We start from the raw sequence: 15,255 nt of genomic DNA, 5'->3' as shown, positions 1-15,255 counted from the left end.
ATTTGTTTTGTTTTTGGGTACAAGGTGTTGAACTTAGGGCAAACACCCCACTACTTATGCCCAGAGACCACAGGGGGCCCTGGAACTAGAAATGCAGGCATTTGTGACTGTAGTTTTTTGTTTGTTTGCTTGTTTGTTTGTTTGTTTGTTTATTTTGCTTTTAAACTCTTTGGGGACCGGTCACCCAGCCCCTAAATAAATACACAGATCCTCACTTTAAAAAAAAAAAAAGAATTAATACTAAGACATTTTAAAAAGAGACTTAATGTAGGAATAAGCTATTTTAATCAAGCAAAACAAATTTATATTCATTATTTCTAAAAATAAAATTAAACCTTTCCAATCTTTAACATCTGCATTTAATAATATCTTCTAACCAAAATACAGACGCTAAAACAGCAAATTACAATATATCTTGTACAGAATACAGTATGCTCACTGTTTACACTGTAATTCTACTTGGTCGTTATGGACTTGATGCATAATTAAACACCACTCATAACATTTTCACAATCAAGAAAAAAAAATGTAACCAGTTGTCTTAAAATGGCTCTGCTATAAATTGTATAGAATATACAGAATTACAAAGTCAAGTATTTTATCAAAATATACACCCCTCCCTGAAACTAACACAAACTATCAACATTTTAAATGAACGATACAATTATAGAAAATATTTGCAAAATTATTTTTATGTATAAATATTCTGCCATATTTACTTTGGTCTAGAATTATCAGCATACAAGTCCATTTAAAAAATATCCACAGATAAGGGCCGGGAGACATCAGTACATATAATCTTATATTTGTAGTTAAATCAAAACAACTTAAATACATAACTGATTGCTTTATAATCATAACAGATAAAACAAATTAGTGGATCACAGGATTGCTTGTCATCTAATTATTAACTCAAAAGTGATTTTCATAAGCCCTTTGTGACGACCTCTTTAACAAAACACAAGTGAACGGTGTGGGTGTACATATATACAACAGAAAAATAAAGTTGAATTTGCTTGCATTTCCCCGTTTTCTTCTAGTACATAATACTGCATGTAGGTGAACGTAGATGAACAAATGGTAAATGCAGATACACTATTGGAGTTGCTTAACAACTACAGTATAACAAGGTCACCTTGAATCATGTCCTTTTTCCTGGGTGTTTGAATGTTTTCTTGCCTACCCCAAACCACACTAAGTCTTCTTCATGGAGACACAACACGTGTTGCACACAGCTGGAGTCCTCCGTAAGGACAACCTCTCAGCCTCGGGTTTCCATCCACCAAATCCAGTGAACAGGAATGGCTGCTGGCCACTCTTGAACTCTTCTGAATTTTGCTGATACTGGTGACTGAAGGGAGGTTAGGAATGAGTCCTCCTTCCCTCCTATCCTGGCAGTTTTAGCAGGAAGAACAGTGAGCTCCAGCTTTCCAGGATCCTAGTTCACGTGAAAGACCATCCTGGAGGGCAAACAGACTTCTGAGGGCAATGCTGACAGTTTGCATCAATATAAAAAACTGTTTAGAAAGATGAGGCTTTAACGAGGGAGCTAGATGTCTGCAAACATGAAGACAGAGCTTCTAGCTGTGTGGATGCTTCTGAGTCATGATAGTAAGGGGCAGAACCCTGTCCCTCCACATCCTATCTCCCCATCCCGCAAAAACAATGCTGCTGTTTGAGGCAAGGAAGGTCATCACTTCCCCTTGTCCTCATGTCATCAGTGGGAGTGGGGGCTTCTGTCCTTTTAGTTAGTATGGACCTGTGGGCCGCATTATCTCCAAGGTGTACAGTTCAGGAATCGGGCTTTCTGCTGTTTCCAGATGCCTGAAACTTCATTACCATGGAGGTATGTCTTGTTCTCAACCTTTTGCATACTCCTTCAGTAGAATGGGAGACATCAGGATTATTTGACCCCTTAAGTCTGTGTGGAATAGCCCCCAACATCCATGGCCTTGGGATGGCTGGAAGACTGCAGAGAGTTCAGAAGAATTTGACCATTCTTCATTCTCTGAGGTGAGGCCACTGCAAAGGGTTATACGGCATAGGTAATCTCAGGTAGGTTCTGGGAAGGCTTCCCCATAGGTAAGGCATGACTTATGTTTCGTGTGACTTGAGTGGTTCTAATAACAGCACAGCATTCCATCGAGAAGCACACACATGCTCATAAGTCAGATTCAAAATGCTCTATGATTTCGACACCAGTCCTCGGTATTTGCAGGTCTATTGCTCGTTATAATTCTCTACAAGGGACACAGAGAGTTAAAGGTTATAGTGACTCATATATGTATTTTACAGGGTTTATGTTGCAGGAAAGTAGTTCTAGATGATGTATAAGTGTCCTACTGTAGGCTACCCATTACAGATTTTCAGTTATATTGTGAAGTACTCTGTAAATACCCATTAATTTAAACAAAGATTAATAGTGCAGAAACTGGAGGGGGATAAATACTGTCACACCTCACTTAGCATTGAACACATCTCAGAGACGTGATTTTCATGATCCTGACCCTCATTTTCTCCAGTGACTAACGACAGTCCAGCAGGCCTCATTAGCACTCACGAGAATGTTTGAAATTAGGCTAAAATTCAGCGGCTTTCTTTCACCGTTCAAAATACCACAGCTAAGAACTTTATTAGCCTTCACAAAAATACGTGGGTCCTTAGAGAATGCAGCTATCTTGTTTTATGCACTCCGTGAGAAATGAATGATAAAACCCAAAGGAGGTGCTAGGATCCTTTTTTTTTTTTTTGAAGAGTTTACACAAATAAGAATTAGCTTCCCCACGCCTTTGTGACTAGTAAGTGAACAAAACTAAACAACAACAACAACAACAAAAAACTGAAAAAAAAATCTCACAATTTTTTGGAGACTTTTCTAACTGTTGTCACTAACGTTTTCAGTAAAGGTTTGCATGTCATCCTTTTGGTCGCTGTCTTCCAAATCAGTGCAAAGCTGACTCTCCAAGAGATCCGAGTTTTCATGGCACATGTCACCAGTATTCTCCTGCTTAGTTAAGGTCTTGAATAAATGTTTCTTTTGGTGCATTCTGAGGGCGGCAGCTGTCTTGCATATTTTGGGGCACTGGAAGCAAGCAAAGCCTTTCCCATCGTGCTCGCGAACATGCCGCCGCTCGTGATTGCGCTTTGTGGAAAGATATAAAAATCCCTGGAAGCAGAACTGACAGTGGTAACGCTTTTCCCCGGTGTGGATTCTCTCGTGGATTTTGAGAGTCTCGTTCAACGTGAACGCCTTGTTACAATACTGACAGACGAATTCCTTCACCCCCAGGTGGATGCGCTCGTGTTTCTGCAAGTTCCCTTGCACTGAGAAGCACCGCCCACAGGTCTTGCATTGGTACGGCTTCTCTCCGGTATGGCAGCGCATGTGCATTTTGAGCGTGGAGGGGCTCTGGAACTGCTTTGCACAAAGCTCGCAGATGTAAGGCTTCAGCCCGAGGTGTTGGTGGGGCTTGCCTTCGGCGTCCACCCCTGCTGCTTTGTCAGCATCACAGAGCTCACACTGGAGCTTGGGCATCTCTTTATTTTCTTCTTCTTCAAAAGCCTTATCTGGTGGCTTCACCTCTGCACGATCCAGTTCAGCTGGGTACCTGCGCCTACCGCTGGGGCTTCTGCTCCCACGCTCCTTCCTCCACTTGACCTTTCTCATTTTCCTCAACTGTTTGGATTTCTTCTTGGGCTTGTAGTTGTAGTATGGGCGCCACGGCTTGTCAGTGGAATCCTGGTCACTTACGTCATCAAAGGCTTCACTCATCTCTACGCAGTCAGCCTGGCAAAGCCCAAGGGGGCTGTCTCCACGGGTTTCTGGGTCACTCTCCTGAGGCAACGTCTCCTCCTGCATTTGATATTTGGGCTTTCTCCCTCTTTTGCAGAACAGCTTCGACCCAAGGATACGCCTTTTCACGATGGCTTCATTCCCAATTTTCACTGTTATTTGGCAAAGGGGTGCAACGTTGCTGTTTGTGGAGGTGCCAGGCAGAGCAGGCTTTGCAATGTAAGTCTCAATTTTACTGGTTTCTTCCACGACATTTGTGGTTTTGCCCAAAGACCCTCCATGATCACTAACGTACTTGGCCTCCTCTGTTACTTCTCCCTTGTTACACGCAAGAGCTCTCTTTTTCTCCTTGATGCTCTTGGGTCTGCTTGCAAGTTTACTGGCTTTATCTGCCCCCAGTTTGCTATCCTCTTTCAGGGGCGGACTGACAACTGGTTGTGAAGGGACTTTGTCATTGCTGGTCAGGGCAGCAACTGTATTGCTGTGTTTGATCACGGATGAGAACTGGCTGCTGTGCACGATGACAGAGGGCACCGAGCCACCATAGCTGATCACAGAGGCCGCGTGGTCACTGCCTTGACCCACCGGTGAACCATGTGTGGACTCTGCCTGGAGCTTGACACTGACAGTGTTTTCAGCGGAAGAAACTGACCCCTCGGTTGAATCCAAGCTATCGACGGGATCAGTTTTCAGGGCCTCCTTCTTCCATTTGATGCCTTCCATTTGATTTACTTTGGCAGAAGTGGGTGCACCCTGATGTGAAGGCGTTCCCCCTGGGATGGCAGGGCTGCCGGTCAAGGTGTTCCCGCCATCTTGGAAGTTCAGTGTGGGCATTTCAGAGCTTTGTGAATTTGGAACGACAAATGTATCCGGTGCAGACTCACTCCTTTGACTGTTTTCTCGAGAATGTTCGTAGGAAGATTTCCGGAAGCTCTTATACGGTGCCCTCTTGCATCTCATAGGCAGGAGTCTGTAAAGTTTATATGGATAGACAGCAGGCTTCAAGCCTCCATTGGCAGTTTTTTTATTGATGGAGAGTCTGTGATCTATGGCATGAAAAGACTTCTGATGGTTTTTTAGTATGTAGTAGGTCATAAACGTTTCGAGACAAAATATGCATTGGTACCGTCTCTCTCCAGTATGCCAGATCTCATGTCGTGTCCTGTACTCGGCCAGGGCAAAGACCTTGTTGCAGTAGTGACAAGGATATGTTCTTCTCCACGAGTGAACGTTTGCATGCCTTCGGAGGCTGGACAAAGTCACATAACTACGCTTGCACACGATGCAACTGTAGAGCATCTGCCCGTTCACAAGTTTCACCATGTGCTCCTCATCTGGCAAGGCACCCCCAGCGCTGGCAAGCTCACCAATCCTATTTTCTGGTACTAAAGATTCTGGACTTGTGAATGAACTTCCATTTTGTCCAATGGTGGGGTAGTTTTCTAAAAACGGTTGGCTTCCCCCTGGGATGGGCACGTGGCTAGACCTCATGCAGATCTGCTCGTGCCGGTCCAGTCTGTTGAGGGTGGTGAACTGCTTGTTGCAGTACTTGCACACCAAAGGCTCCTGGGTCGGCCTGTGGAGCTGCATGTGGGCGCTGAGCAGTGTGCTGCTGTCAAAGGATTTGGAGCAACAGCTGCAATTATAAACAAGGGGCGGGACCTCTGCCACTGCTGGACCAGGAATATCGGAGGGTCGGCTGTCCTCTTCTCTGGGAAAATGGACGTCTCCCTCATTGCTGGGAGATTTTGAGCGTGACAGAATTGGAGTTGGCTGTGGGCTTCTTTCTTGATTAAGCTCTGGGTTGGTCACTGGAAGCAGTGATATGTTTTCTGTGGTTGGGTCAGAATCCTGGGTTTGGGTCTTTGGCTTTCGGCATGACTTTGCTTTTGTGGCAAGAGCCTCGCCATTTTCTTTTCCTGTTTTACCAGATACACTGCTGTCGTGTTCCCGTACAGGCTGACTCCTGTAAGCCTCAGTGATGGAAGAAACGGCGTATGAGTGTTCAGCAAGCGTGCGGACAGGCTCTGCCTCGTGGCAGACATTGGTCCTCTCCTGGCAGAGGCTGGCTGTTCTCATGGAATCAGACACTTTTTTGAAGCTTGCCCTCAAGTCCAGTGGAGAAAACATGTTATTACTATTTTCCGTTTCAATGATGGAAAATGCATTTGTGATCCTTGGCCCATTAGTAATGGCTGGTTCTTCGTGCCTTTTTTCATTTTTTTCTTCTTTAACCACACCCTTTTCAGTAATGCAGACTACGTAGGGACCTGGGGAATTTGAGAAGTTGCGGTCACTAAGGTCTTCCAAGAATGATATTCCCAGCTTTTTTCCCGCAGCTGCAAGATCGGTGACTGTTTCCTGCCTCTTGACCACAACGGTGGAGCTGTAGATATAATTAAGTATTTCTGTAAACACTTCGGCTTTCAGATCATCCAGCTCCAGGACGTGACTGGAAATACAGATCGTATGGCTCCAAAATATATTTTTGAAATAAAGACTTGAGGCAGCCAAGACATTGCTGTGGGCTTTAAACTTGGTGTCTTCCACAATGATGGTGACATCGCACAAAATGCCCCGAATGCGCTGCTCATTTAAGATGGAGAGCACCGTGTCACTGTGGAAGTCGTCCTTGAGGTCCCTGGAGAGGGACATGACTGTCATCTGAAATGAGAGACAAATGGTCAGGGGGCTTCCAGCAGTGACTTGTTCATTTCTAGCTGTTAACTACTTCTGGGGGAAATTATTTTTGCACATGAAAACTCAGACTTTCATCTCATCTTGTTGTTCTTCCTAAGACTTGGAAGTCAACATTAGAAGCCCAACCTTCTCGCCCCAGACTGTTTCTCATGCCATTGCTAGTAGCTGTAGCTGGAAATCTCCCAGGACTCTTTCCCCTGCCGTCTGCGACGTCTCAGCTATGTGTGTGTGTCCAAATATGGGGAGGGCGAATTTCCGTATGTCCAAGCAGGAAGGGTCTCCATGCTCAAGGCTGCTGCTCTGAGACTCTCTGAGGCTGAGTGGCATCACGGTCTTTTAGAGACACCCTCTATTCACCTGACTTTCACCTTAAGACAAGGTCTTACTATTTAGCCCTGACTAGCTTGCAACTTGGTATCCAGACAAAGCTGGCCCTGAACTCAGATTTACCTGCCTCTACCTTCTTTGACATCCCCTCCCCTACAGAGGACCTGGGGATTAAAGTCAGCCTATCACACATGCTAGGTGGGTCACATCCCAAGCCCTGCTGGCCTGGAACTAGCTCTGTAGGCTAGGCTGGCACTGAATTCACAGAGACAGGCCTGCCTCTCTTCCTGAGCAGTGGGAATAAGGGCATGCATCAACACACCTGACTATATTTGATGTGTGTGTGTGTGTGTGTTGCTGAGGACTGACTCCCTGGCCTCTACATGCGGGTCAAAACTTTACCATTGAGCCATACTCCCTGCCTCTTTTATATGTGTTCAGTGATAACCTTAATAATCTGATCCAAACATAATTCATAAAACAGAAGTAATTTGTTAATTTATTTTTAAAAGTTTCCCATAGGTGAGTGGTACCTCTATGTGAGGTATCTGCTTAGAGAAGTAGCGAGAATGGAAGGAACTATGCTAATTCAGTCCGCTGAGGAGTTCTTTTCTGAACGGCAGCCTGTGTGACTGAGTCTGACAACCAGGGACACCTGCCTCCACGCCACACGTGATTTCCCCTTTATTATAGCCAGACTAGAGTTTTTAAAATGAAGGCAAACAAAGATGACGAGACAGCACACCAGGGACAGTGTGTTTCTCAGTCTCATCACAGCCTCCCGAGCTAGGACATCAGAAAGGCACAGCGACTCTTGGATGGAGTGAGAAAGGCTCGCATGCAGTGTGCACAACTCATTCCCTTCCGTTAGACTTGGGGTTGTGGAAAATGGCCAAGAAACAACGGTTCAAAGGTTTTAGTTGACTTTGGAAGAGTGTGGTAGAGCAGGGCAGCTCACATGTGGTAGGGGAGGGGGAGGGGAGAGAGGGAAAAGAAAAGACAAAGGAGCCCAGGCTAGATGACTCCCTTGCCTCGTTTTTACTCTATTCAAGCCCCCAGCCTGGTGCTGCCCTCTCCTCTCATCCTTTCTGACACACCCTGGGTCATGTTTTACAAACCTGTACACTTCTCAACCCAATCAAGCTAACAATTAAGAGACCACACATTCTTACACCACCGCTGGGTGGTGGCTGAATGATCTGTATGTTTTACTGTGAACCCGGGATGACCAGAGCCTACTGACACCCTAGTGATCAAAGCAGCCGCTTCCACAGGCATCCAGAGCAACAGATACACGGTTCTCAGTGACTTAAGACACAAATGAGATGAACGCCCTGACTTCATGTGGTACCATCTGTTCTGTTCTAGTACCTTCCAATTTTAAAAAAACACGTAGACAGTAACTCGCTGTTCTCGCTCTCTGCCAGTCCGTCACCCTTGCATCTAAATGTGCACCGTCATTCTGCTGTGGGCTACAAGAATTAGCACATCCTCTAGCTCACCTCCCATGCCATCAGTACGTGCAGGCTCAGAAAGTCATACAACTCGGCAATATTTCTCTGCCAGCTGCAATGTCTTGCTAGTCTATAGTGTTTAGCTCATGACAGCTATTCAGTTAGATAGACCAGATGTCCATACAAAAACTCCTCTCATCTTTTTGTAAAGGGTTTGTTATAAGCTGGGCCCCATGGTCTATTTAGCATCCTTTACACAAGGAACATCTGACAAATTCTCCATTGCCTTTGGTCACAGCGAACGGGCACCTTCCTATGAGTCCAGCAGTTTTGACAAAGAAACTGCATGCGTGCTCATCAGCTTCAGTCCTCCAATGAGGAAGCTTGGGCTTTCGGTCATCTGCTGCAGCCACTCCTAGCCGGGGCCTCTGCTGCGACCATTGTTTCAGTTTCTTTATTTAACGCTAGTTCTACTTTGCTTTGCCTTGTCTCGAACTTAATTTTTCATGAGTCTTTTCTGGAATTGTGGGGAATTGTTTCCACCAGTAAAATGGAGAGCAGAAACATATCCTATAGGATCTACTTTCCCCATAGGTGCATCTTCTTATCCTGTTTAATGTCTCTGTACACACACACACACACACACACACACACACACACACGAGAAATGACGTCTCTTCTTGAAAAGCAGGAAGGATTGGAGTAGTCAGTGGCTTGGCGAGGACTGGTGCCCTGTAGTCATGCCCCCTGCATGCACATCCTGCCACCTGACCATTCACGGCCAAGCAGCATTTCTTAGTAGCTGGGGTTAGAGCACTGGTATTTAAGAACAAGAAGTGTGATAATTACTATCTTCAACTTGACAATCTATAATCACCTGGGAGGTCGACATGCCTGTGGGAGGTTATCTTAATGGCCCCGAGAGTGGGAGACCTGCCCAGTGTGGGTGGCACCATTGTTTGGTTGGGAGTTCAGACGGTGTGGTGGGGAAATGCGTCTAAGGAGCAGCATGCATTCATTATTCTCCTCTTCCTGATCGGGGATGCAATGAGACAGTTGCTTCAAGCTCCCACGCCTTTCCATCTCCTCGATGATGGAGTGACTCCTAGAGCTATGAGCTGGAATGAATCCTTTTCCCCTTAAGTTGCCTTTTTAAAATTCAAAACAAACCATTACTCTGTGTGTGATGTAGAGGGTGATCCAGGTGCCGGGATATGCATGTGGAGGTCAGAGGGCAGCTTTGGGGACTCTCTTCTCTCCCACCATTACATGGGTTGCAAAGACATCCACTAGGCTTGCAGGGCAAACGCCTTTGTCTGATGAGTCATCTCACCAGCCCTTAGGTGGCTTTGTCACAGCAGCATCAGCTAAAGAAACAGGAAGTAGGGAAGTAGATGACGGTGGGGGGGACGGGACACGATGACACAGGGACGGGACAGGGGACAAACTTAGCACTGAAGGGGAGGAGGCCCTTCTCACCAACATCGGTATTCTCTGACATTAGAGATGCAAGCACTCTACAGCACGCCCACCACGTTTCTCCACAGTGAGTAACTTAAAAGAGAAGTCAGAGGAGCCTCTGCAGATGGAAGGCCAGGAGCCTCCTCAGCAGACAGAAGGCCCACAATAGATTTCGGAACAAAATGTGTAAATCACAGAGAAGATGAAGTTTAATTTACATGTAATTTCTAAAATGTTTTCTAAAAAAGTTTCATGCAACAAGTTCACTATTCTTAGCAGTGCTACTGAGAAAAAAATATAGAACCATGAAAAGGCTAAAACGGGGGGCTGGCTCAGCAGTTCTGAGCACTGGCTGCTTTTCCAGAGAACCCATGTTCAATCCCTAGCACCCACATTGGCTGCTCACAATTGTCTGGAATTCCAGTTCTGGGGAATCTGACATCCTCTTCTGGCCTCGGTGGGCACTAGACACATATGTGGTGTACAGGCGTACATGCAGGCAAAGCATTCATACATACAAAACAAAAAGATTTAAAAGGCTAACAAAACCATTCTAGATATAAAAATTTAGGTGAGTCAATAGTAAAACAACCTGTAATTTGATAACTGCCAAAACCTGAGCTATGTTACTAGTTTGCTGAGTCTGTATTGTTTAAACTGTATTTATGAACGTGTATTTGTTGTTTATGCGTGGGAGGAGGCATCCATGTGTATCAGCACACACACCAAGGTCAGAGGACACCTTTGTGCAGTCATGTCTTCTCTTTAGTCTCATGTGGGCTCCAGGGATTGAACTCAGGTCATCAGGCTTGCCTGACAAGTGCCTTGATCGGCTGAGTCATCTTATCAACCCCTAAGTTTGTATTTTAACCAGAATAGTGTTTAAAAGCACTTTTAAATAAATAAATACACACACATATAGACACATGTATGTATGACTAAATGATGAATATCTGAACATATAATACACTTCTATTTATAAGTACAGGTATAGGAATAGGGTGACTAATTCAGCACCCTATTAAGAGATTAGAGAGAGAAAGCAGGTGTAATTAATAACTATGCTAGAGAAACGGCACATACTGGGACTAGATCCCAAGAAGATGAATGGTCATCCTATATTTACATACATAAGTATGTAAGCAGAATATATAGCTGCACAAAATCTAACATAAAAGTCATGTGCTTTTTAACATAAAACATATCTTGTGTGAGTACACAGTTGCCGCGGGAAATTCTAGTTAATCAGCCTATTTAGACTTTTGAGCTGGTTTTGTCCCCTGCCACACTCCGATTCTACAGAATAAACACATATACGTACAGTACAAACATGGACACCTAAGTCAGAGATTTCAAATAACTAACATGACTTTGTAAGGCCAGGTATCTTGGTGCACCCTTATAATCCCAGCACTTGGGAGGTTGAGGAAGGAGGACAATAAATTCAAGGCCAACCTGGGCTACGTGCAAGACACCATTTAAAAACAAATACAGCTGGCCAGTGGTGGTGCACGCCTTTAATCCCAGTACTCAGGAGACAGGGACAGGCGGATCTCTGCATTTGAGGCAAGCATGGTCTACAGAGCTAGTTCCAGAACAGACAGGGCTGTTACATAGAGAAACCTGTCTCAAAAAAAGTAGCTATAACAAATAAGTAAATATGAGTAATAAAGTTATTCTGCTATATTTGCTTTCAAAATCAACTACCTTGTGTATGTGTTGATGTGTGTGTGCAGATGCTTATATTGGGGGTGGGTATACATGGTACATGTGTGCATGCCCATGTGGAGGTCAGAGGCCAGTCTCAGGTGTTGATCCTAAGGAACCATCCACCTTGATTTCTGAGACAAGGTCTCTCACTTTGGGACTTAGAGCTCACTGTTTTAGTGAGATTATCTGACTCTGCATCACTGGGATTGCAAGCATGCCTGACTTTCTTATATGGGTAATGGGTGCCAATTGTCTTCATGCTTGTGGAGCACACTCTACTGACTGAGCTACAGCCACAGCTCCAGAATTACCTACCTCATGAAAAAGAAAATAAATCTCGGCTCATGGTAAAGATTCAAACAGTCGGGAGCAGCAGTCCCTCCTCCATCCCAGCTTCCCACCCCCACCCAGAGGTCCAGAAAGCATATCTCCCTTTTCACAGACCACTTTTCTCATAGCATTGGAAGACCTGCTCTCTGTGTGCATCGTGTTTCTCCCTCCTGGAGCTCTCCTACTCGGCAGTCTTTAGAATATCCGTCTCAAGCAATACCTCACGGGGGCAGCCTCCTCCTTCTATGATTTCTGGTTGTGTGTTCATGCCCATACTGGAGCTTCTGGGAATACATTTGTTCACGTGCATCTTTCTTGATGAGTCCCCAAAGTGCAGGGACAGCCTTGCCCATCTTTGTACTCTGTATACCTGTAGCACAATGCATGCTGACTATGCTGGTGATGAGCAAAGAGCAATTTAAGCAAATGTCCTAACTTACATATTAGTGCAAACAGAACTTCCTTAGTTAGAGCCTTAAAAATCAGACCTAAGTGAGCCCAGGTCTGCTTAAACCAGAGCCAAGTAAGAGGAAAATAAAAATGAGTTCTTGCCAATTATATTCCTGTTTCCTTTAGCCTGACAGTTTTTAAAACATGTTTCAAAGGCCTCTGGATTTCCTAAGGCATTTTCTAGATTTGTGTGGTCAAAACTACTTTAGTAATGAGACAGAGGTATTATTTATGTGTTTTTTTTTTATGCTGAAAAGTATAGAATGCTCCAGTAGCCATGACAGGTAGGTTCTGGCACCTCAGATAATCAATGGAAGGAATAAAATTTAATCATTTTATTAACTTTTAACCTCGAGACGTGTGTGTGTCTAAGGATTCTGTGTGCTAAAGTGGCACATGTAAAACTCTTAGGAGTGCACACTGAAACAGAACTGCTACCAAGGAAAGCAGCTGGGTAGTTGAGTTGTGGGCTTAACCAGCTTAACCTTCTGTCGTGGATTATCGTTTTGAGAGAATCGCTGGTAGACAGACTGCTGCTGTTTAGAGTTTTGAAAACAGACCAAGATTCCCTGTCATTTCATGGGCATAGGTATTTTGCTACCAATAATAAAATTTTATTTTTATATGAAATTTAAATTTTGGAAGTGACATTTCCAAATACAGAATGATTTTTCTGATGAGGCTGATAGTGATGTGAATAAATATGTTTTTTGGATTTTGTTTAGCAAATCTGGAGGTTGGCCTGACTGAGGGGACCAGTATTTTCTAGTGACCAATGCATGTGTTAACATGTACAACAGAGACTAGTAGATTTATAAGTAATAAAGTAAGCAAGGTTCAAAGTTCTTGTTTCAACTAACTTTTAAGAGATCATCTTGTCAAATTTTGATGTAATATCAAAGACTATCCACAATTAACTAGAAAAGCTACTTTAAAAAAATCCTCTTTTCCAACCATTTGTGCAAGGTTGAATTTCTTTATATACCTCAACTAATATAATATGTTGTATTACAACTGAATGTAGGAACAGATGTGAAAATCAAGTTATCTTTTTACTAAGCCAAAATTGAAGATATTTGACAAAATATAATACTTCTTACTGATTTATTTTATACTATTGTCATTTTAAATGTTACTTGATTGTTTAATTAGGTTGAACAAAGTCATTTTGCATGAGCATTTAAATACTCAATTGAATTTTTGAATATAGCAAATAGTGACAGACCTCAGCTGAACAAAACCTCTTTGAATCTTCAATGGTAAGTCCAGGGATTGAAGAGATGGCTCAGTGGTTAAGAGCACTTGTTCTTCCACAGGACACGCTTCATAGCAGCTCACAATCATCTATAATCCCAGATTGAGGGGATCTAACACCCTCTTCTGGCCTCTGTGAGCACCAGACATGCAAGTGGTGCATAGACATACATGCAGGCAAAACACTCATGTATAAATAAAAAAGAATAAGTATATCCTAAGACAAAAACTTTGAAATTATTGTGCTACTCCATAAGGTAACATTCATATTACTTTGAAATAATTTCTGCCTCTAGGAAATTTATTTTATTTTACTCAATGAAAAAAAAAACTACATGTATGCCTAAAAGAATTACACACAAAGTGACTGAAAATAAGACACAAAGTAGAATTCCCTAGGAGACAGGTGAGGAGACTGAGGGATGAGGGATGGAGCCATGCCCACAGCCGCACAGAAGCACACTGTTCCCCACCTTGAGATGAGTGTTCTCTTTGGATTTGAGTATGGCTAAGCAGCTAGGTGGACCACGGGCCAGGTGGACCACGCCTGGTTGGACCACAGGGCTGCTCCTGACCAGTCTCAGTGAAAACTGTTCTTTGATTGGCTCGGTTGTCATCTTACCCTGTTAGTACAATTTACTACTGCTTGCTTCTTGTTTTCTAAGTCTCAAGACCTATTTTGGTCACGACAAACTTCCTGTTCAAGTGATTTTGTCCACTCGTTTTATTTAAAAATCAGGTCCTACAGCATCCTATCCACAATGCTGTTTTTAGGCCTTTGTTCCCTGACTGAATTTGAAAACAAAAAAACAATCCTTGGCAATGATGTAATCATTACTTCCCAGTATCTCTGTTTAATTAAAGCTTCTTTCTCTTTAGCCAGTTAAGACAATTCTATCAAAATACCAAAACACCTAGAATTATAATTCCCATGTAAACTCTATGAATTTACCATGTACCTCTTTATAGGGCTTGCCATCAAAATCTGGTGTTTTAGTGTGCATGTGTGTGTGAGTGTACATGTGCCTATCTGTGCGTATGAAGAGACCAGAGACGGTCAGGTATCTCCTCCATTGCTTTCCACTCCGCTTTTCTAGAGACAGGTCTCTCGCTGAGTATGAAGGTTACCAATCGGACCAGACAGTGAATTCTAGATATCCTTCTGTCTATTCCCCCCAGCACCATAGTTACAAGCTCATGCCATATTAAGTATTAGGGATCTAAACTCAGGTCCACAAGCTTGCAAAATAAACATCCTGTCAGTCATCTCCCCAACTCCCAAAGTCTGTTGTGTTTTATCGGCAAATCTCTAAGACATGACAGAGGAAAACGAAGCAGCCCTGGCCAGGGGAAGGCTGCTCTCCAGAGGCAGTCTGGACTCCGGTTTTCTAAATCTTCCGATCAAAGAAGGCCAAGCCTTCCTGCCAGCACTCAGACAACTCAGTTCCTAACATAAATAAAATAATAGCATTGAACCGACAAACAACTTTCTCCCCTCTCTACTGCAAGCCGTGTTCTATAAAAAGAAACGTAGAAATCAACCCTAACTAAAAAAAGAATGCTCTCTATGAGGATACTGACCTGGAATCCTGCAAAAGTCAAACCCACATTCCATATCCAGCTAGTGCAGGCCGGCCTATGGAAGCACAATCCACCGTGTGGGCTTGCAAGGCCCTATGGAAATTTTCTGACAAAGGGCGGTTTGCTGCGGGGAGCTGGCTCCGCCATCCCACACACATCCTCACAGTGCCTTTGCTCATAGTCATGGTGAGGTCT

At 43.8% G+C, this 15,255-nt stretch overlaps 1 protein-coding gene across 8 annotated transcripts in view; it reads right to left on the bottom strand.

Moving 5' to 3' along the window:
* Window positions 1-262: 262 nt before the first annotated feature.
* The window catches only part of Zbtb38 (zinc finger and BTB domain containing 38), a 77,803-nt gene continuing 62,810 nt past the window's right edge, over window positions 263-15,255 (bottom strand). For 6 of the 8 annotated variants that reach the window (XM_050157240.1, XM_050157242.1, XM_050157238.1 and 3 more), the window contains one exon: window positions 263-6,457. In XM_050157240.1, the coding sequence (XP_050013197.1) occupies window positions 2,876-6,457 (3,582 nt within the window). In that variant the 3' untranslated portion in view covers window positions 263-2,875. Of the gene's footprint in view, window positions 6,458-15,060; window positions 15,185-15,255 lie in introns of those variants that run through there. The other 2 variants (XM_050157237.1, XM_050157243.1) reach the window with 2 other exon arrangements.

This window comes from Alexandromys fortis, unplaced genomic scaffold (genome assembly GCF_014885135.2).
Source record: "Alexandromys fortis isolate MF-2015 unplaced genomic scaffold, M_Fortis_MF-2015_v1.1 scaffold_85, whole genome shotgun sequence".
NCBI classification, from domain to species: Eukaryota; Metazoa; Chordata; class Mammalia; order Rodentia; family Cricetidae; genus Alexandromys; species Alexandromys fortis.
This window is presented reverse-complemented; position numbering and strand designations above follow the sequence as displayed.